This window comes from Mustela nigripes, chromosome 7 (genome assembly GCF_022355385.1).
Source record: "Mustela nigripes isolate SB6536 chromosome 7, MUSNIG.SB6536, whole genome shotgun sequence".
Taxonomy (NCBI): Eukaryota; Metazoa; Chordata; class Mammalia; order Carnivora; family Mustelidae; genus Mustela; species Mustela nigripes.
In genome coordinates this window covers 67,200,963-67,224,225 of record NC_081563.1, presented here as the reverse complement: position 1 = coordinate 67,224,225, position 23,263 = coordinate 67,200,963, and the positions used below count along the sequence as shown (strand labels likewise).

The 23,263-nt window shown below is 43.8% G+C and overlaps 1 protein-coding gene across 3 annotated transcripts in view; it reads left to right on the top strand.

Annotated features, from left to right (window-relative positions):
• The window catches only part of SPTBN1 (spectrin beta, non-erythrocytic 1), a 197,081-nt gene that overhangs the window by 86,341 nt on the left and 87,477 nt on the right, over positions 1–23,263 (top strand). The window contains exon 1 of one of the 3 annotated variants that reach the window (XM_059406075.1): positions 1,378–1,932. The exons of the other annotated variants lie outside the window; for them this stretch is intronic. Within the exon in view, the coding sequence (XP_059262058.1) occupies positions 1,824–1,932 (109 nt within the window). The 5' untranslated portion in view covers positions 1,378–1,823. Of the gene's footprint in view, positions 1–1,377; positions 1,933–23,263 lie in introns of those variants that run through there. 3 annotated transcript variants of the gene reach the window in all.

Sequence of the window (23,263 nt, the reverse complement as noted above, 5' to 3'; positions counted from 1 at the left end):
GTAACCCCTCCCTTTTGCCACATTCCTGTCAGCATTGTGAATTGCAGCTGTGGGTGGTTAAAAGGGCTTTAGAAATTACTCTACATTCTGGATGATGAGAAATGCCTTCAAATCCTGGCCATGGCTTTCGAAAGCTAAAGGTTGACACTGGTTGTATTTAAAAGCCTATGCTGTAGATGTTCGGAATGGGAGTTGCTCAGTTGAACAAATAACTAGACTTCAGGTTTGTTTTAACTCTACCTGGGGGCAGGATGCAGTTGCTTGAATTACAAGTGCCCTGGGGACTAAAGTAATCCTGGAGTGGAGGCCCACCTCTTTAGTGCAGATTGGAATCCCTTAGGAACAAAATTACTTTATTCAGTGCTCCATGTGGAAAAGCCAAATTTGTGATTTGTTGTCTGCCTGCAGTTAGTTGGGGAAGGTGGGAAGAAAAAACGAGGGTCAGCCACTTCCCCAAAATACATTTTGATCACTGTTCTTTTCTTTGTAGGTTTAAAAAAAAATTTTTTTTTTCCTGGTTGAGATTGGTGGGAGAAATTAAGGAGGAGTGTTTTACTATCTTGAAGAACCCAAAAGTTCAGGAGACTCATTTTACAAATCAAAGTAGGATTTGAGGGTAATTTCTGTTATCTCCCCATCCGCTCGTGAACTCCTCAGGTCAGGGATCCTTGCGGTGTTTACCTGTGTACCTTTCTCCCACAATGCCTTGCAAATCAGTGCTCCTGTAAATCTAGCATTGAGTTGTCTTACAGGGTCAGTGTTACACACCTTCCGCCAAACATCTTGTGAGGGCCGCAGAAGTCTGTTGAGATTTTTCTGTGCGCGGTACTTACACCTCCCCTCGCCGTGGAGTGCCCGGAGTGGCCGTGTCTCACTCTGACACGGTGGCCGGCCCCACCGGCGCCGAGTCGTTGGCGCCCGCGCAGTGGGGACGCCGCGCGCGCCCAGGTGCGCAGCCCGCGTGGCCGTCTTATCTCCGCAGACGCAGAGCAGTGGCTGAGCCGCCCGGCGGGGGACCTGCGGGACTCCGCACCCTCCCGGGCCGCCTCCTTTTCATATGATAGTAATCGGAGACTTTTCCGTTACATGAGGCTCTCAACAAAAGATTGTAATTCCAGCAGCTTTGTTTGGGAAGGTACCACCGCGGCGGGCGCGTCCTGGGCCCTGCCCGGGGGTCGGCGGCTCCGGCGCGGAGGAGGCGGCGCGGGCCGCGCCGGGGCCGCCTGTGGGTGGGGGGCCGCCGGCCGGCCGGCCTCCCCCGCGCCCCTCCTCGTGGTACAGCCTGCGTTTCCTCTACAATGCTGTTATGCTAATCAGGTGACATCACCGCCCAGCGCACGGAGAGTGGCTCCTGATTAAATTACAAACCGGCGGCCGCCGCGGGCAGCCGGGAGGAGGTGTGTGTGCTGCTCCCGCGAGCTCCTGGGCTCGGCGACCGGGGCACGCTTAGGATTGGCCATATTTTAAAATTTTTTTAAAGTAGGATTTGCACCTCCCTCCCTCCCTCCTTCCGTCCTCCCGCTCCTCCTCGGTAATTTATTTCAAGCTTCTAGTCGAGAGCCACAAAAGGAAGGAAAGCAATAAGGAATTAGATCCCCGAGTGGTAACTCCCGGCCGGGCTAAGGTGGACTCTCCTGCAGCCAACTTCCTATCAGATCTGCCTGCGGGACTTTCAGACCGGAATGGGGCTTGCCTAAGGTCCAGCCCTTTTCGCGGGGCCGGGAGCCAAGCCGTGCGGAAGCTGCTGTGTGTTGGATGGGGGTAGGAGGGGGCCGGAGCGGGATTTCCAGCGTGCAGCCCGCCGGGGCGTTACGCCGGGCATAATGGAATTGCAGAGGACATCTAGCATCTCGGGGCCGCTGTCGCCAGCTTACACGGGGCAGGTGCCTTACAACTACAACCAGCTGGAGGGGAGATTCAAGCAACTACAAGGTAAGCCCCCGCCTCCCAAAGGCCAGGCCTGCCTTGGGGCTGTGCCTACGGGGGTTCCGAGATTTTATTTGTGCCATATGGTACGTGACCCTAAGGAAGACGGGCTGCCGCCCGGCCCAGCCCCAAAGCCTCTGGTTGGCTGCGAGCACCCCATTCACTCCTTAAAGGAGACAGTTTCTCATTCTACTCTAGAAAAGCCACCATTTGGAGGCCCTTTCTCTCTCTCTGTCTCTCCTGTCCTTTCGACTCGCGGTTGTCAGGTATCTGCTACCCACTGAGCACACATTTTCTGGCCTCTTAGCTATCTTTGCCGCTCTGTGGATCAATGCTAATAGACCTATTAGTATGCAAGCATTTGATTCCGGGTCGCCTCTGTCTCCCAGCCCCCCAGCCTCTTACCTCTGGGAATCCTAAAGGTGTAAAGTGCACTGCTCGACACCCAGTCCAGTAGAACAATAGCAAAGGGGAGCAGGGAGTGGTCTTTTTGTTCCTAAGCCTTGGGTAAATTACAGTTTTGATTCTGAAGCCTAATTTTAACTCTTTTGATGTATTGTGTTGGGGAGAGCCTTCCCTTCAATTTAGTGGGCTATATAATTTATAATGAAAGCCAGTTATTGTCATTCCAATGCTATGGGTTGGATTAGTTGGATCAATTATAGGTTTCTTGGCATCTATATTAGTCTCAAATAATTGAATGAATCCAGTATTACCGCACATTTTTATGGAGACCAGGGTCCTGTGTGCAGCAGCGTGGGGGATGATGGGCTTGCAGCCCACCGCTGGGGTGGCCCCTGCAGCCCTTGGCTGTCCCTGCCCTACCAGCAGGCCTGGCTGGCGTTTTCTCAGACCTCATAATGAAAAAGGGCTCATAACTGAAAACAGAACTCCTTCCGTTTGGAAGCCCCTGGATCAGTAGTAGGCCAGGAATGGCTGTAACTAATGCTGTGAAAAAGTGGCCTTCACACAGTGTGTGTTTCTTATTTTAACTCTTCTCAGTGCCACAAATGCGGTTCCTGTGAGAAGGAGGAAGGAAGGAAGCAGCTCAATCCTAGAATGTTTTCATTGGGAAGGGGAGGGAAGATATATTTCATTCACAGGTTTATTTGTCTTGTGAAATAGTTGACAGTAATGACACTTTTCTGGAAAACAAGAGGCAGAACAGGACGTGATTTTAAACATTTGCTAGTCTGTGCTGCATTCCTGGGGCAGTTAGCTGTCCTGGGGCAGTTAGCTGTAAGAAGCAGCTCCATTCTCTCCAGGGAATGGTTATGTGTCTTTGCCTCATTCTCCTTGAGCTCTTTGAAGGTGTAATTTGTGTTGTGGGAAAACTTGGGGTCGGGGGCAGGGAGGTAGGGTTAGTTTGCTGATGGTAAAGAGAGGAATGGTGTCTTCTGGGTCTGTGCTGGAAGCCCCGTAGGTTTAGGTTTTGAGAATTCAGAATACACCTCTAGTAAGCATGACTAAGTCTCCCCGCTTGGTTGTGTCATACCTTCGAGGAGAACTCACTGAGTGGTGGATCCTTGATCTGAAAACCAATTACCAACGTCCAGTCAGCCCACACTTGTAGTCTCAGAAAAAATGCAGAACCAAGGAGAAGATGTAAGAAGGTGTGGGGAGCAGTATACTCACAGGCCCACCCTTAACAAAAGGCTGTTATCTGAAAGCTTTGAGGATGGTTGTAAAACTGCTCACTGAGAAGGGTGGAGCGTATGCACAGGAAATGTCTTACTTAAACTGTTCTCTCTGGAGAGAGGAAAATTAAAAAACAAATTACCATGCTCCCTTGATTTTTTTTTTTACACCTGGTTACTGTTTCTCAAGGAAATCCCTTCAGAAGCTGTGGGCTTCACGTTTTGTGTGGTAGGGTTTTTTGTTTGTTTGTTTGTTTGTTTTCTTAATGATTTTTGCTCCCTAATGTAGTTCCCTCCAGTTAACTTTCTTATTTCTGCATATTGTGGTTTAGGAGTTACACAAGTTTGGTGTTGGTATTTCTATAACAGAAAACCACCCATGTTGAGGAACTGAGAAAGGGTGAGTTAACTTCCAAGTATGGTGTATCCCAAGAGAATTAGAAACAGGCATCCTCCTTAGTAATGATAAATGGAACTGATGGCATTTTAAGCAACTTTAAGGAGAATTTTTGCTAAAATCTTTCCCCATACCTACCCCCAATTTGTATTTATCATTCTTCCACTCACCACATTTTTAATGATGTATAGATTATATCATCTAATTTAATTTTATACATATCTCCAAAGCTGCCCTTTTCCCTACCCCCCCCCTTTTTTTTCTCTTTTGAGTATCCTCCTTCTGAGCATTTCTAACCCAATATTGATAAACTCGTCCTTTGGATTTATTTTTTTTAAATGCCCGTTAAATGAATTTAGTAATTTAGCAAATATGCTCGAGAGTCTGAGAGTACTGTCATTTTGTGGGAGATGTTTCTGCATTTTTGCTGATTTCAAATATTTTCACAGTGGATCCTAAAAATTTCAGGCGGGACCAGGGGATGAGGTGGGATGTTTGGGCCAAGGAATGTATGATACTAAAATGTATTTGGTCTACTTAGAAAGGAAGCAAATAAGTATGACTTTTTTTTGCTGATTTGGGGGACGAGATGTGGAGTGATATCTGTCACACTAGTTCTAGCATAGTACAAGAGACAAGACCTTCAGCCTCTGATGGCTTCAAACGTTAACCACCAGCACGCAGTACACCTAACAGACACACCCAAAGTGCATGCTTTCTCTCTCTCTTTCAAATAGTTCTTCAGCAAATTTGAGTTACAAAATTAAATTACCCTCCTCAGAGCTTGTGCATGTATCTTTAAAGTTGGGTTAGTTTTTTTTTTTTTTTTTAGTAAGAGAAATGCGTAAACAAACTCTACATGTTTAGAAAAATGTGTTTGTAGTAACAGGTTCATAAAACCTTTTTTCCAGTTTCAAATGAGCTAGCTTAATTCCTTATAGGAGAATATTGCTACTCTCGTACTCAGAAGCTGTTGCTTCTGCCTAAGATGTAAAATAAATTCCAGACTCCTTAACTTGGCATTGCACCCTCCTCAAAATGGCCCTACCCTGAGTACTTCCTGTTCCAACTCTTATATTCCAATCCAGTCTTCCAGGTAGACAGGCTTACAGTGCTTCATAAAACCAAGCCCTGGGTTTTGGGTTCATCTTCTGCCTTCTGCCTCAAATGTCCGACCCATCCATTTACCTCTGGACATCATTCCTATAAATTTGTAAGACTGCTCACATTCCAGTAATTCCATAAAGCTTCATGTTCCCTGTGTTGGGGTTGGTGAGAAAAAGATCTCGTTGAGTATTTACCAGGTATCAGTCATGTTAGCAGGAGCTTTATATATGTTATCCTGTCTTTGGAACACACCTGAGAGATTTAAGAGAGAAGACAAATAGCTTGACCAGGGTGACAAGCTTTATTGTGCTCAGGCTGCACATTGTTGTTTTCTAACCTTCTCCTAGACTTTTAGATACTATTTTATCTCTGCAGTAATAACAATAATCATAATAATAGTAATGAGGTTACAGTGTGAAATGGGTACCCTAACCTGATTCCTCTCTCCTGCCTACTTGTTTCCCAGAGCGCTGGAATTCTCTTGGCCCTGGCAGTGGCGTAGTAATGAAGACAGGATCTAGTTGAAAGCATCAAAATGAACTTCTGCTTTCTTTGCAGCCTAACCCTGGCATCTAGCACCTGGTATTTCTGGAGAAGGTGCTTTTTCTTAGCTCTTCAGGCTCAATGAACTTGTCCCACTGTTTAGAAAGAATTAGGGAGTAGTCTGTCTTTGGCGGGAGACTACAGAGCGGTTTATCAGATGATATCAGATTTGCCTTGTTGTGTTTCTTTCTTTTCTTTTCTTTTTTTTTTCTTCTTTTTTTTGTGGGGTGGGGAACGTCCTAGTTTCTTTTTAGTTTCTTTTTTAAGGGAAAAAAAATATTGCTGGTCTTGTGCCCACAAATTGTGAAGAAAATTTATTCTCAAATTTTTCAGAACTTGCCAGTTTGTTAGGGTACTTAGATGTTTGTCTTGCATATGTCTTAAACCTTATAGAAAGCCTTATAGAAAGTGTATTCCTGGGCCTACACCTCCTTCTTGTCATGAAGAAAATGTAAAGGTCTTAGATGTAAAGTGTCAGCCTTCAGATATTCCCATTGTGACATGAAAAGATTTGACAGATGGTAACTCTTTTTTGGGGGTGGGGGCCAAGAATTAAAAGAGCATTTCTGGATTTCATGAAAACATAAAAGATTGGCTTTTTGGTCTGGATACCTGCCAGTACTAGAGCTAGTCTAAGCCCAGAAAACTTTGTGGCACAAGTCCCCAGTTTTTAAAAAATATATCTTTAGGGGGTACCTGGGTGTCTCACTTGGTTGGGTATCTGCCTTCAGCTCCAGTCGTGATCCCAGCATGCTGGGATTGAGCCCCACATCGGGATCCCTTCTCACTGGGGAGACTGCTTCTCCCTCTCCTTCCCACTCATGTGCTTTCTTGCTCTTTCTTTCGAGTAAATAAATAAAAATCTTTTTTTTTTTTTTAAGATTTTATTTATTTATTTATTTGACAGAGAGAGATCACAAGTAGGCAGAGAGGCAGGCAGAGAGAGAGAGGAGGAAGCAGGCTCCCCGCTGAGCAGAGAGCCCGATGTGGGACTTGATCCCAGGACCCTGAGATCATGACCCGAGCCGAAGGCAGCGGCCCAACCCACTGAGCCACCCAGGCGCCCCGAAAAAAATCTTAAAAAATATATATATGTATCTTTTTTACCAGTTTACCAGAGTTTCAGCTCACAATTTGTAACGTTCTTAGCAGGTTTGTGAATTAGAATTCTTTCTGAATGATGTGGTAATAATAATAATTACTATTAATATGTATAGCACTTAACTTTAATACGTATCATCTTGCATAATTAAAGTAACTAAATGAGACTATTCAGAGTACCCAGCGTGGAATCTACTACATAGTAAGTTCTAAATAAGTGTGCATTTATTTAGTGTTAATAATAACTCTCTGGGGCAGATACTCTTACTGTTTATAGGTTAATAAGGGGGTCATTGGGTTAAAATCAATTGGCACAAGGCTACATCTCTGAACCCAGGTTTTCTGACTGCAAATTTGATCTCTTCTAGGACCACACAGTGTCAGTTAGGTTTGAGCCACGCACCCGCTCCCTAGATACCGTGAACGTATTCTGGTGGCATGGAAAATTAATGAGCTCAGGACTGCTCAGATTTCTGGACATGTTTTGCTCCCAGTTTTTGGTGGGCCAGGAGCTCTGACAGACAAGGGAATACCGATTCCTTTAGCGTTTGACCGGGATGTCCGTTAAAAGGACTGTTGGAGGCCAGCTAGGAGGAAGAGGAGGTGAAGGATTGACGCCCTTTGAGGGAAATAGACCATTATTCTTAGGGTGGTGAAATGGGACTGAATGACTTGACTGCTAAGGAAGCTTTCTGATGACTCTATTCTGGTTACCTCTTCACATGCCTAGGGCCTGGAAAAGGGTCTGCTCCATTGCATCTCCCTCTGTTTGAGCCTCTTTGGTTTCCTGAACCACCCCTCCCCCGTAACTCTTGGGCTCCTTAAAGCTGGGCCCTGATTAGAGCTCTCTGCAGAAAGTTAAGGGATTTCGCTCTGGCTGACCTTCCTTTCTCCAGCTCTTGCTACTCCTTCCTTAACAGTACTCAGGATTCCCTAAATCTCCCCTGCATTTCCCTGCTCTTGAGACCCTGCTCTCTAGGTGTCTTGCACCGGGAATTATTTCTTCAGTTGGGATTATTACTTTTGAGTTCCAGTTCAGATGCCACTTAATTCTAAGTATTCCCAGAGGGAGGAGAGGTCAGAATCTCTGCTTGGATTGCCTTCCTGTAAGATTTAAAGTGGAACCATTTGCTCACTTTGTGATTTTTACATATTGCTTTTGGTTACCACTGAATTACCTTTTTTGTTTTTTTTCCTACATTTCATAAAGTTTAGGGGCATAAAGACAAAAGTCTGGCATAACCAGTCTGACACATAGCAGTTACCAAGTCTGTTAAAGAGTAAATAAATGAAACTGTTACAATGGACTGCTTTATTGCAGTGGTTCTCAAAGGTAAGTCCCCAGACCAGCAGCATCAATGTGATGTGGGAACGTGCTAGAAATATAAATTCTCAGGCTTGACTTCTGAAACCGTGGGGTGGGGCCTGGCAGTTGGTGTTTTTATAGCCTGCCAGGTGGCTCTGGTGCACACTCAAGTTTGAGAAATGCTCCCTTATTGGACCGTTCCTACAATCTTTGTGATTTGGTGATGGGAAGGGAGGGAGATGAGGAGGAACTGACTGCATGAATCCTCCTAAATGGGACCAGATACTCTTTTTTTTTTTTTTTTAAGATTTTATTCATTTACTTTTCAGAGAGAGATCACAAGTAGGCAGAGAGGCAGCAGAGTGAGAGGGGAGAAGCAGGCTCGCCCCTGAACAGAGAGCCCGATGTGGGGCTCGATCCCAGGACCCTGGGATCATGACCCGAGCTGAAGGGAGAGGTTTCAATCCACTGAGCCACCCAGGCGCCCCCAGATACTCTTAATTTATTGAAGAATAAAGAGCTGTGAAGAAGTATGTTTAGAATAAAATTGTTTAATAGTGGAAAAGATATTTAATGAGTCAGGAATGGCTTCTGCCTTGAAATTAGAGAAGCCGTTTAACATCTGCAGGCCTCAGTCACCTCATTTGCCAGAAGTGCTAATTATCTGTCCTAGTTCCCCATCAGGTTAGTGGGAAAAGCATTCCAGAAAGATAAAGTTTAAAAAAAAAATAGAGAAAAAGATAATAGTATTTTAAGGTTGTGTGGACAATTCAGTAAGTGCGGACAATTTTTTTGTTTTGTTTTGTTCAGGTTCTTAATAAAGAATCTGTTGCATTTCACTTGAAAAACAGAAATCCCCGCAACTTGGTATCTGGGAGGGAGGCAGGTGGCACCTGACCACAGCCCTCTTCTGGATATTTGAAGATCTGGGCCACTTCCCTTATCTGAATACCTGGCAGGTTTACCTTCCAGGGTTGCATTGAACAGCAGATGCCATAATTTGTATGATGCTTCCTTGAAAAAATCCATGTACTATTTAAAATGTCAAGTGTGGTTATTGTTTTCCGTCATTGTATTTTCTTTTAAAGAAAACTACTATATATGGATGAACTGTAAGAAGTATATCGTGGCCCAGCAGTTTAAATATGGACTTCAGAGTTTGTTTTCCTCTCTTCTGGAACTATTCTGGAACGAATAGTGACCAAGCTTTATGTTTTCAGTTCACCATAGCCTTACAGGCATCCATCTGTTCAGAGTTGGGAGTCTCACTTGTGCATGTTACCACAGTCAGCCAGGTAGATCTCAGCCGTTTTAGATTTTGGTGTCTTTTCTCCCTCTTGCCTGACAAATTTCTGTCAATTCTTAGGCCATCAGCTATAAAAAAACTAATGACAGATGAAATTAATGATAAGGGCATTGTAAGCATTTTTCTAACTTCAGTAATCTTTGCCAGATTGGCTTCATTAAAACTCTGGCAGCTGTTAAACCAGTTCATGGGTGCAAAGGATTTGCCATTTAAAACCTCTGTCGTCGGTCATTAATCTGGGCAACTTTAGAGCAAGAAGAGTCTAAGAAATAACATAATAAAACTGATTTTTGAAGATAGACGGTTTGCTTTTTGTTCTGTTTGTTTATTAACAAAAAACGTTAATTGTCTGCTTTTCAGTGGGAACTGCACCAGTTAGGAAATATGTGAGAAGGTGTATTTTGTCAATGCTGGAAATGCTGGTTGAGCTTAGAGAGGAATAGGAGCAAGTGGACAAAAAAAACTTGTTCCATGTTAGGGACCCAATGTAGGGAACCGAGAGGTGTGGGACCAGGGTAAGGGAAGTGGAGTGGGTCCAGGGTGGTCAGAGTGTATTTAGAGGGCAGAGCCAGGAAGAGCAGGTCAGAAGGGTTCTAGAAGGATAATTGAAAAGCCAGAGGATGTGTTGTCCTGTAAATCAGGTTAAGGAGTTCAGAGGGAAGTCTCTCCATGAAAACCTACTGAAGGATTTTAGAGAGGAGAGTGACTTGTTCTGAATTTTTTTCCTCCCTTGGAAGAAAAGTGGATCTAACTGCTTAATCTGGTGTTGCTTTAAAGGGTAGTGGTCAAGAGAGAGGCTGGTTGGGAGGCTGTTGGATTTGTGGGGTGAGAAACTTAGAAACAGCATAGACTTCTTGAAATTTGGAATGCAGGGTACTTACAGCCTGGTTACTTAAACCCACCCAGATCTAAGGAGTCAGAACTTCACTGTAACAAGATTCCCCAGGTGGTTTGTTTGCCCATTCCAAGTGTAAGAAGTGCTGTCTTGGAAATAATCTTTACTTGCCTCCTTACCCCTATGAGCAGAGAGGGAAATAGTCCCAGAAAGGTTATGACCTTCCTGAGGCCTAAAGTTTATGTGTTTTTTAGGAAGTCTGTGTTAAAGGTAAGATTTTCATGGGGTCTTTTTCTCCTGGGTAAACTAGAGCATTTTAAAGTAACTATAAAAATAATCTTGTATCTAAATATGTAATAGTTAATTAAAGAAAGTTTAGTATTACTGTAGGAGATTACAGGGCTTTAAAAGCATGGTTGGTTAATTCCTAGCTTTGTAAGTCTTTTGTAGAATTTGGCTGGGATTTTCCTCCTTGCTAATCCTGCAGTTTTTGAAATTGGTGCAGTTAAAAAAGCACAATTTCTTATCATTTACCCTTTTGTTATTAATGGAGAATTATAAAATACAGAATTTTAGCATGGTGTTCTGGGAAGTAGAGGCTTGCTAAGGCTATATCTACTTTATGACTTCAACCCTTTATATACTTCTAAACTTTTTTTTTTTTTTTTCTTAAGCAGAAACAACCCCCTAACCTCTTGCTCCATCTTAGTAAAATCTTCCTTTATTAAATTGATGTTACTCTTCTTGCCCTGGGTGTCAGACTTTAAATCACTTTCAAACTCACCTAGCAGTGCCTTCAGGTATGGCTGTTAAAGTGGATTTAAAATACACTAAATACCTGTTTCTTGATAAGTGCTCATTTCCTATGAGTCTGCAGGTGAAGCTTTAAAATTAGTGGGTATTGATTAGATAGGGGAGAAAAAGCACCTGCTGAAACTCGTTGTTGGGCAGTTTTTGCCCCTTAAAAGCAAAAGAAAAGAAATGGGGGAGATAAGTTACTTTTGTCAACTAGCACCACTCCAGAACCTTCCTGATGAAAGGGCACAAGTAATGAAATCAGTAGGTGTCTAGAGGCCACTCAGATGATGCTCTTAACTACAGCAGGATTGGTGGTCATTATTAATGGGAAAGTTAAATTTCTAGCTGTTCTTTATATTACTCCATAATTCTTTTTATATAATAATTATTTCATAGCCAAATTTTGACAACTTCAAAGGAAAGACTAGTTTAAGATCCTGCAATCACAAGGGGCACTTGGGTGGCACAGTTATTTAAGTGTCCAACTCTTGGTTTTAGCATAGGTCATGGTCGTGGGGTCCCGGGGTTGAGCTCAGGGCTCTGTGCTCAGAAGCTTGGAGTCTCCTGGAGATTCTCTGTCCTTCTGCTAGATCAGGGCAATCTTTTTACTAATCTGAGCCTGTTCACTCATCTTTGTGATGAGGGGTAATACAACTTTTATGAAGTACGATTGTCATAAGAATAATGTGAGGTTCAGGGCACCTGGGTGACTCAGTTGGTTAAGCATCTGACCATCTGACTCTAGATCTCAGGTCAGGTCTTGATCTCAGGGTCATGCGTTCAAGCATCACACTGGGTATGGAGCCTACTTGAAAAATAAAAATAATGAAAAAGTGGGGCGTCTGGGTGGCTCAGAGCTTTGGGCCTCTGCCTTTGGCTCGAGTCATGATCTCAGGGTCCTGGGATCAAGCCCCACGTAGGGCTCTCTGCTCAGCGGGGAGCCTGCTTCTCCTCCTCTCTCTGCCTGTTCTGCCTACTTACGATCTCTCTCTCTCAAATAAATAAATAAATAACTTTTAAAAAGAATAAAAAAGAATGTGAGGTTCTCCACAGAGACTGTGACACTAGCTGGTACATGGCAGGCTCTCAGGAGTTAGTGGCAGACATTATTACAGGTCCTGGTTAAATGGTCCCAACAGGGGACAATCTTTTGCTTGAGTTGGGTATCTTACCCCACCCCCACCCCTGAAACCTGTTCTGGGTGTGGTTTCCTTCAGCGTGTTAGAGGAGTGTTTGGTTTGCCTGAAAACGCACCCAACTGAAACGGCCCCTTTTATATTCCCTATTAGAAAGTATACAAGGCTGACAGCAGTTGTTTGAGTCTGATGACTTTTGATATAGGTTCAAGGTCACAATGGTGCTGGCTCTAAGTTCATAAAAAGCATCTAGAGCAGCCACTACCGAAGCCAGGGCACCCAGCACTTTGTCAGAGAGAACTACTGTAGCCAAACTAATATGAACTACCCTCCATAGACTGGTGAATGCCTCTACTGTGTGTTCTTTTGAAAGGCCTTTCTTAGCCTTTCTCTCTCTACCCCAACCTTGTTTTCAAGAGGCATAGGGCCTTTAAGTGGCAAACCCAGTAATCATGGTAGCTGGGAGACACAGGCAAGCCTATATTTGGCTTCACAAAGGCCTTGTGAAAGATCTGGTCTTAAAGTCTCTTTTAATGCTGAAATGATGCAAGTGGAGAGTGAAGTGGAGGATCACTGAGGCACGCTTTAATCGTGAAGAATGTGAGCAAAACATAAAAAGTCTGTGGGCTCTGTTCTTTGGTGGTAAGGAAATTACATAGGCTGTCATTATTTGGGTGAATTTGACCCCCACCCCCCACGAAGTGTAATTGTGATGGAATTTTGGAGTAAGAGCTGTCATGTAAGTACAGGCTAGTTGGAGTGTGTGAATGTTTTGCCTGAAATCCTTCTACAAACCAAAGACCTTATTTTGGTGACTCCCATGATGTACAGATAGTAGTTATCTCTTGGAATGTGGCCTTGGTTTTTTGAATTAGGCTTTTCTTTTCTTTCTTTCTTTCTTTTTTTTTTTTAAAGAGAAACTTTGAAGGTCTATTTTAATGTATATGATGTCTTTGAAAGTCTGTGGGGGTCTGTTTGAACTGTTTTCATGCCAGTGAGTTTCTGTAGATCTCTGGCTTGAATGTTTGGTTGAGAGGTGAGTACAAGTCTAGTGCAGTGTGTTTCTGATGCTTGAAAATGGTGCCCTGATTTCTATTGAAGGAGATGTTTATTCCTACAGAGGTTTAAGCGATTCGCTATTAAAAAAAAAAAAAATTCAGTCTTGCAGTGCTCGAGGGAGATTATGCGTTATCTGCAAACAACTGCCAAGCAGATGAAATCCCAGCTGCGCAGTCTGTGGTAGGGACTGGGTGGGAGTAGCAGGGGGAGCAGAGGAGGAAAGCTGTCAGAACCTGGCAGCAAGTGGTGTGGTGCAGAGGGCTGTCGAGGGCTGTTGGAGGCAGTGTTCAGTGTGAGGACATCTTGTCTCAGAAACACAGCCTGGTGGGAAACACCTGGACCCGGGAGTCATATAAGCTTGCCTTCAAATCCTGACTTCACCAGTGACCTCCCTAGACCCCATCTTCTTGATCTGTTAAAAATTGGGAAAAATAAATAGCCCTTGGGGGTGGCTATAAATCTTAAATTAAATTAGTACATCGTGTTGATTGGGTGACAAACTCATCCCCAGTTAAGCACTGGAAGTTCCTTCTGAGCAGTGTTCCCAAGTCCCAGGCAAGCTAGACGGTGGGTTGCCATAGTTATGTATGACTAGGTATGGAAGACATGGTCTGTGTGTGTTTGCTTGTCCCTGTGTGCCTTCCTAGTGCTTGGCACAAGAGTGATGAACGAGTAAAGTGAGGAAGGCAGTAACACATAGGTAGTTGTTTTAAAGTGTTTTAAAGTTGTTTTTAGATGCTCTTCCTCCCTGTGGCCTCTCCTCCCCTGAGTAAAGAGGTGCCCCCCCCCCCTCCAGCCACATAATAAATAATGGGTAGAATGAAAGCGTGAATCACATGGTAATGGTTTTGGCTCTCTGATGTGGCTAAACTATAACTTAAGGAAGGGCTTATCTGGCTCTGTCTACTTTTTTGATAAAATGAAATTTAGATAGAATCCTAGGGACCTCCCATGTAGTTCCTGTAGTCTGCAGGGTGCTGGGGAAGTTGAACTTGGTGAGGAGGAGAAGGAAGCCCATGGTAGTGAAGTATTTAAAGAGATACTAAAGTTGGACATCAGGTTGTCTCCCCTTGCTGTTGCTGTTTTTACTTTTTTCCCTTGAGTGAGAATGAGGCAAGAGTAGTTGAAGCAGAGGAGTTTAGGGACCCCTCAAATGGAATCCAGTTACAAAGCCAGAGAGGTAAAAGTGTACCCTGCGAAACTGAAATCCATTCTTCTAGGTGTGGTAACCATTCAGATTTTTATACTGTGTGACTGTAAAACGAATGCAATTTTTCTAACTACACATACGTCTTTGCTCACAGTGATGCAGCATGAGTAATGTTTTTCTAGAAGCCCGCCAGTTAATAATACTCTGAGCAAATAGAGGCAGGGCCTCAGAAACGTGGATACCAGTGTAATGTGCAAGCCTGGCTTTTTAAACTGAAGAAATAGCCACGAGAAAACTAGTTTTGGCCAAAGGGCTGCTTTCCAGCCGCCAGTGGCTTCCCATCCCCTCCCCACTCCTTAAAAAAAGAAAACAAAAACAAAAAAAACTTTGGTTTTCTTATGCAAATATATATGATTTCAGTTTTGAGATGGGAGGTTATTTTTTCATTTGAAACACAAGGAAGCGATTTTTTTAAAGCCCTACTCATTCAGCAGTGGCCTGACTGTAGCCAAGCTTGACTAAGAGTTCTTGGCCACAGAACCACAGACCACAGCCCTTATCAAGGTAGTAGATTCAGTTGGCTTTTGGGGAAGGGAGGGGTCTGGAGTTAAGGGAGGAACACTGGAGCCCTGACCTTCACGGTAGGGCTCTGGAGCTGGCTGCCCCTGGGACAGTTTGTGCTTCCTGTGTGCTACAGTCAGATGGTAGGAGGGCGGGTCCAGATATCATTTTAGCCATTGTCATCCAGTGATTCTGAAGTGACCTTTCTTACCTCATCTTCCTATGAGCTCATAGTAGTTGTCTGTAAATGTAAGTTATGCTATGGATTCTTGCTCACTTTTTCTTTGATAAAGAGCAGCTCTTCTGCTCACCAGTTGTTTTTGGAAGAGGAAACTGACGCATTGGTCATTCAGTGATTTTAGCAGTTGATTTGTCATCTCCTCTCTTTATCCCTCCTTCCCAGTGAGAATTTATAATATAAATTATTTGCTAAGGTCCCCTGCATTAAAAACCAACAAACAAAAATTTTGCTGGAGTGGGAGAGGTGATGATTAGAATAATTATTGGCATTACTGAACTCCTGCTTAATACCCAGCCTTATGGAGGGCCTCTCTAGCCCTCTGCTAGGCACGGGGGTACAACTTCCAAACCTCCCCTTCAGAGGCTCACAAACAAGTTAAGAGACAGGAAAATAGATACAGTTTTTGTGATAAGATTTGAATGGGTGAATATAAGCAAGTGGGTTCTTTATACACCTGCGAAAGAGAGCGCCTGCCTCCTTACTAACATCCTGGGTTGCTCTGAAAATCAGTTACAATAATGTGTGGGATCACCCCCTGAAAAACAGATTCCTAATCTAGGAGACTTTTTTGCAGGGAACAAATGGCAAGACTTTCTGTTTTCAGCTTCACCCAGCTAGTCTGGTGTCCACTGATGAAGGAAACACAGGCCTTTTCTGTAACAATTGCCAGTATTTATTGAATACTCTTATACCTGACTCTGTGCCATTTATCCTCTGCATTACCTCATTGCAGACTCAGAAGCATGCTGGAGGTAGGCACAGATGTTATCTCTGCTTACTGATGAGAAAAGCAAGGCTTGGAGAGATGAAGTAACTTGCTCAGTGTCGCAGGACTAGGCGAGTGGGCCTGGCCGGCATGCCGGGCTATGCGTCCCCAGAGCCCAGCTCCACGCTGTGTCTCCGAGATGGCTATCTTCCTGGAAGGCTCTGGGTGTGGCTGGGTGTGGTGGGAGCTGTTGGACCGTGGCTAGCAGCAGCCTTCTTTCTTGAGTGTGCTTTGAAGCAGCTTCCTCAGTCCTAGCTCCCCAGAAAAAGCATCTTCCCCTGCAGGTGAGGGATTTATGATGTGGTCCTTCCTTCTGCCTCTGGACATCGGCTCTTCTCCACAGGGTCATAGAACCCCTGGGTGGCAGATAATGTGCTGCACTGGAATCAGTTGTGGCTGCCCCGTGTTCAGAACGGGTTGTGCCTGGGTCACTGGGTAGTAAACCAGTGGTCCTGTGAGGGTGTGAGCCATGCAGTCTGGCTTGTAATCCGAGGTCCCACCCTCGCCACCCCATTGCTCATGATGTCCCTGTGATGTCAAGAGTTCATCCAACAAGCTGCTTTTTCCTGCACTGAATGTAACAAAAAAGAAACAAAAAAAAAAAAAGAAGAAGAAAAAGAAAAGGCTTTTGTGGGCTTTCCAGCAAGAGCCAGGTAGGAACCAGGTGCATGCACATATGCATTCAGAGTGTGTGTGTGTGTGTGTGTGTGTGTGTGTGTTGAGTGATAGGTGGTGTCCTATCTGCCTTGAGGATTGAGGAACTTGAGGATCCCAAGGGTGAAATGAGGTGGCAGAGTCACTTAGCCTGCAAGTGACAAATGGGTGACTTTGAAAAATTCTGCAACAAGAAGGGGCCATTTCCAACATTTCTTTGAACTTTTAAAGTATTTACTTTTTTCTCTGTGTACAGAGGTAGATAGTAAGGCAGGATGTCTATATCTATCAACACATGGGTAGATTTTATGGACTTTAATGTCACTGAAATTTTGTTTGAAACACAGGTATTCAATCTTAATAGGGATTCAGCCAAATTGATAGGTGTCTTGAAGTGTCACATTTAACCAAGAAACAAATTGAATATGCAGATTAAAAATGAAAGGCTTACCAATCAGGTTTCTCAAGTATCAATTTCTGATAAAACTGCAGGCTACTGATGAGTAAATCCTTCCATTAACAATGTAGTCCGCTAATTTGCTTATCCGTGATATTGCCAAGGGTGTAACAGTGCCAGGAGGGGTGATGCATCTGCCTGTCTTGAAAGTCAGAGCTGACATAAACCCACATTCAGATGCAGTGTTTGGTAAATGCATTAGGGTATTTGGGGAAATGTTGAGCCACGTGGTAGCCCAAATTCAGGTGATATTAATCTGCGGTCTTTTTTAATACAGCTATGGACATGCTTATATATAGGACTTAGGGCTAGTACTTTGAGGGCTTTGGATGTTGAGTTGTTAGAGATTTAAAAAAAAGTAAAAACAAAATCTCTCTCTCTCTCTTTTTTTTTTTTCTTAAAGGTTTTATTTATTTATTTGACAGAGAAAGAAATCACAAGTAGGCAGAGAGGCAGGCGGGGGAGGGGGGGAGCAGGCTCCCTGCTGAGCAGAGAGCCTGACTATGATGTGATGACACGACACTAAGATCATTACCTGAGCTGAAGTCAAAGGCTTAACCCATTGAGCCACCCAGGCACCCCCAAAACGAAATCTCTTGTGACTCAGTGACAGTTGATCTGTATGATGGCTCAACTCTGAGGTATCAGGGACTGATTTGAATCTGTCCACAAACCTCTGAACCAAAAGGAGAGGGAAAATATGTTCACATACATTTGGAAAGCTGGCTCCCAACATGCCTCTGCTTAGGCAGTCATGCACACCTTGTCTGTCCTCCTTTCTCCTGTGAGAGACAGGAATGGACCTGTAGAATGATGGACACGTGTTTGGGTGGGTAATTAGGGCAGCTTCTAGAACCTGGTTGGGTTTAGGTTATGGCCGCAGTTAGAGGGGACGCTGCATAAGGACATTGGTCTGTGTTTTATTTTGGTGTCACCGAGATCTGCCTTACTACCTTTCTGCGCCACTGTGGCTCTGTTAGTGACTGAAACCTGGAACATTGATGGGAGGGGAGATATGTATAGGCCCAGGAAGATAGCCGTTGGCTCTAGTTGTTGGTTTAATTTCTTTACTTAGGTAGTAAGAATTGTTGTCTCAAGCTTGTCCTCAACACTCAGCTGGCATAACCTGGAAGCCACTTGGTTGTAACTTGCTCTAGTTGATGCACCTTGCAGACTGGTTCTTGGGATAGACCAACACGTACCTACTAAGTAATGAAGAGTACATGGCGTGGAAGAAGGCAGGATAAAGTTTTAGAACACACTTAAGCTCCAGCATCACTGAAGGAGCCATCCTGGCCATCCACCTCTTTAATCAGTTCAGCAAGCAGGTGAATGCCATGGTGAGCAAGTTAAGATGCTAAGCACTCTAGAAACAAAGGTGTAAGATAGTCACTTCCTTGAATCACATTCTAAAAGGGAATACTAGATAGAAAGGGACAGATGTTCTAAGATGTGTGCATGACAACCCTAGGTTGTGAGATGTGAGAGAGACTTTTTGGAGTTGACATTTGAGCTGTAACTTAAAGTAGGACGAGAATTAATAATAATGAGATAATGAGATAGTGGGTGCTTGGGGGTGGAGATAGGACATGACCAGGGAAAGCTACAAAAACAGTGAGGCATGTTGGGGAAATGACTAGACATCTGCCTAGGATGGGACATACATATATTTTCCCTCCATTTCAGTTGTTAGTGCTTATTATTAGTAGTTGGGGTTTTGGCTTCCTTGTTGGCCAATATCCAGCTAATGTTGGCAGAGGTACAGGGAATCAGGTGGTTAGCAGCTGACACGGGTGAAATGACCTCGCACAGTGACGTGCATCTCATTTCTCTCACCTGGTAGAAAGGGCTCTTAGATCATCATTTGTCCCCCACAAATGTACAGAGGGTATTACTCGTAGTGGCAATAACCAGTGGTAACTTCGATTCCACCAAACACTCCTGCAGGGCTTTGCTGGGTGGATGCCTACTGCTTTTTTTATTTTTTTATTTTTTTTTTTAAGAAAGAAAAGAAATTTTTAAAAAAGATTAATTAATTAAAAAAAAAAAAACCCATAAGCATTTCTGGCTTCTGTGTCCTCTGGGCTCACAGAATCCATCCTGTTGGGAAACGGGCTACTGAGGAAAAGAGAACAAAAGAAAAGTTTATCTTCATGCAGAGAGAAGGAAAAGTGGGTCTGTACTTAAACTCTACCATAGTGGTGGTAGTAGTAATACAGTTAAAGATTTTTGCTACTTACTCTCATGCACTTTGTTTTCTTTCTTTCTTTTTTTAAAAAAGATTTTATTTATTTATTTTACAGCGAGAGAGAGACAGCGAGAGAGGGGACACAAGCAGGTGAAGTGGGAGAGGGAGAAGCGGGCTTCCCACTGAGCAGGGAGCAGGATGTGGGGCTCGATCCGGGGACCCTGAGTCAAAGGCAGACACCTAATGACTGAGCCACCCAGGCGCTCCTCTTGTGCACTTTTCTACGTACTTTGCATGTATTGATTCATACGCTTCCTGAAGCATCCCTATTAGGAAAGAGTTATCTCCATTTTGGAAATGGGGAAGCTGAGGTGCAAAGGCTGCTTTGCCCAAGGATGCTTAACTAACTAGTAAGTGGTAGAGTTGGGCTCCCAGCCCAGGCTGCCTGGACTGAACTCGGAATCCTCCACCAGTTTGCCATGCTGCCTCTCAGGAGCGTTTCTCTCATGGTGATTAAGGCTCATGCTTTTGTCCATCTCAGATTAGCATTTTGTTAGGACTTCACAACAAAGTGAACTTGATTTGGTAGATGTGATTGTCCCAGGTGCAGAGGCCTGATCCTGCTCCAACTGTAAAGGGTTTGTTGAGCCTTTCACTCCGAATTGGTGGGGGTGGCAAAGGGGGGCAGCATGGTAAATGCAATGTAAACTTGAAGCCCTGTCTAGTCCTGGAAGACTTCATTCCCTTTTCTTGGATGTTTGGTTTGCTTTGGTAATTCTGGCAGAGTAAAGGGGACTCAGCCCAGCCCAGCCCCCACCCCCCTGCTGCCAGTGGTGCAGATTTGTCACCATGTTACATACTCAACGCTCGCCATTTGCATTTTAGTAGTATTGGGTTTTTGTTGTTCAGACATTTTGGTTTTCGTCGTGGTGGTTTGTTTTATTTTGCCATTATTTGTTAGAAGACTTGGAGAGCCCGGAATGAAGGGTAGTAGTGCTGGAGTAGAATTCTGGAGTTAAAGATGGGATACTCAGTCCCATGGCATCAGCTACAGAGAAGGTAACCCTGGGCAGTTTTCAGTGGTGGTGGCGTTACCTAGGAACATGCAGTGGAGCCAGAACACCACATTTTAAGTTTACATTCTAGGAGTGTGCTGATTTTTCTTGACTTAAGACATTTTCAGCTGCTTGAGCGTTTGTGATGTATTTAGGCCAGGTTACCTTTATTCTGTGATGTCCACGTGTGAATAAAGTAGAGAATCCCGATTTCCAGCTGCTTATCTGTATTTTGTTTTCAGGCCACCTTTCGAGTTTTCCTGTGGCAGATGTAAAAATAGTTTTTAGGAAGAGCATCCACAACTGCAGGCTTGATTTTGTTTGCTGTCCGTTGTGTTGTAACTTTGGTGTAAGAGGAGCAAGGGACTTATGTTTATTCTATGTAGGTCCCCCGCCCCGCCCAATTCCAGAAACGATGTAATTTGACCAAGGCAAGTGTCTCCTGATGATCATTTAAAAAAAAAAAAATGTGTTTGTGATGGTTACTCTGCTGCTCACACAGTCTGGAACCACAGGATTTATGTTCGAACTGTTGGGTTGGTGGACACTGGGTTTGTTCTCTCCTTTGGCCTGTAGAAAAATGTGAACATCTTTCTTTGGAAGGCCTGACAGTAGCAGTACTGAAAGGTGCCATTTCACTGCTGCATACCTGTTTTTTTTCCCCCAAGAAATGTTCTTTTGATGGTGGTGTTAGAAAAGCCCTCATAACACGTATGTGTTGTGAACTCACATTTTGATCTCTTTTGAGAACACACCTTATTTTATGGATTTATATAGTGCAAGTGATCTCTCTCACCTTTTCTCTGAAATGCAATATACTTAAAACATAGAAGGAGCTATGACAAGCCTATAGTCAGGATGAATTAAAACAGTTTTGATTCATTGTGTGGTACCCTACAGGTGTAAAGAATGACACCCAAAACGAGAAGACTGTAGTCCCAGGTTGTCAGCCTCTGTTGTTTTTAGGATTGATTCTGTGGAGATGGTATGTGGCCATTGTATGGATAACCCATGTAATATCACAAACCAAAATACCTCTGAGAACATCTGATCCCTAGGGAGAGTTGCTTCGTGTCTGTACAGTAGGAACAGCATAGCAAGCAGGGAAATCTTGAGCTCTCTCAATACCAGAACTGTGCACAGACCAGATCCTCACTTAGCTGGAGCACACAGCTGAAGATTGGGCATTTCAGTGAGTCTGACTGTTTGGTCCTGCTTTTGAATTGGGAAGATCTACTCTGTGGAGGTCTGATAAGTACCTTTATGAGTTCCAGGAACTCCTGACTCTTAACCTTGGGGTTTAGGTAGAACCTAAGTCTTAAAGCTTTGAGGAAAATGTAGGAAACAGTTCTAGCCAAATGCATCGACTAAAATGACTGTACTGTTGGCCAGGTCTTCTGAGAAAGTACCGTGTGACAACGAGGTCCTAAAACTGTAAAAGTAAACAGCCTCCAGCAGTTAACTGTATTTACTTTGGAGACAGGTTATAAACCCAAATCTCCATGCTGAATTTGAATGAGTGTCTCTTTTCTCCTCTCCTGGGGTGAAAGTTGATGAGAACTGCTCTCTGGTATTGCTAGGACAAACCTGTACTACTTTCTTTATGTAAATGACTAACAGGGAATATTTTCATTTACTTCAAAGCCATGTATGAAAGAGGTTTGCAGGCTAGTCCTGATAACCTCTGGCTCCTTTGGGTGGAGGGAATCCAAAGTTGGAAAAATTCAAGCTTCTTAATGGTTTGATAGAACCCTAGCAAATCCTCTCCAAGACATTGATGGATCTAAGGCTGTTTTTCTTTGGAGTAATACCCCTGTGAGAGTTACTCTGGGGTGACTTTTTTGTTCCATAAGGAATATATTTTATTTCTTGGTGCTGTGCAGAGTGGTGGTTAAAGGTAGAACTCTATGTTCTATCTAAAAAGTATCTGAAACTTTTAGGAAGCCAGTAACATTTAGAAGCTTCTGGCCCACTTTGGTGAACACCTTTCATTTTAAATGCCCACCCTGGCTCTTCACAGTGTGTGTCTTGAATAAATAGAGGGCAAATTCATCCAAAGCCACTTGAAACACAGGCCTTTGTGAATTGAGACACTCAATAGTATTGCCATCTTCTGCTTATTTGAGTGTTTGGGGCAATGGGGTGGGCGTGGTAATCCCAGGATACTCAGATTCTCACTCTTAGCAAAAGGGTCTTCCCTTCCTCTCTCGTTGTTTGGCAGAATGAGAAATGTATTGCCAGGAGCGAGTTAATTCTCAAATGATTAGGGTTCCTATGACACATGTCCAAAAGTACCAGGCCTTGAGATGGGGAAGATGAGATGCTCACATAACAAAGTAATAGTACAAGTGGAGGATGGAGAACAAAGGAGTTGTCACTAAGTGCTCCACATTCATGACTGACAACCCTTTTTAATATTCTTCGTGTTGGGGAGGAAGGGATGCTCTGAATTGAGAATTCTTAGTAAGGACTTCAGTGAGACACAAGAAGGTGACTGTCCAGCTTGCTTAGGACATGGGCTTCTTCGGTGTTTACCTGTTGGCGCTGTTTTCCAGGGGATCATGGCTGGCACTGACCTGCCACTGTGCCTTGGGGCTCCCACAGTTACCCCTCAGCCGGCAAGCCAACCCTTGGGTAGGCATAGCGTTCATGTTTTCTTTATTTTTTTCTTTCTCCTCTGGGACCACGTGGAGGCCTTTCAGGGATTTTCCTGAGAGTATAGCCCCACAGTTTTAAAAACTGTTCAAGGTTTGAGTTTATAACAAGAGTAAAACCCTTTTCCCTTGTCATTACTGCTGCTTCCTTACTCACTAATTAGCCAGCTGCTGCAGATCTCATTAAACTTCATTAATCCTGAGCATCTGTCTATAGGAACTGCCTCAAGATAAAAAGAGGAAACTCAGCTAAACGTTTGTATTGCTGCTAATTACCCCAAGCTATACTTTTTATTAATTACTCACTTCCAAACTGAATGAGGACCTTTCCCCATGCTAGACAACAGGTGTTTCCCTCTCCCCTGGCTGCGCATAGGCCGTTCTGT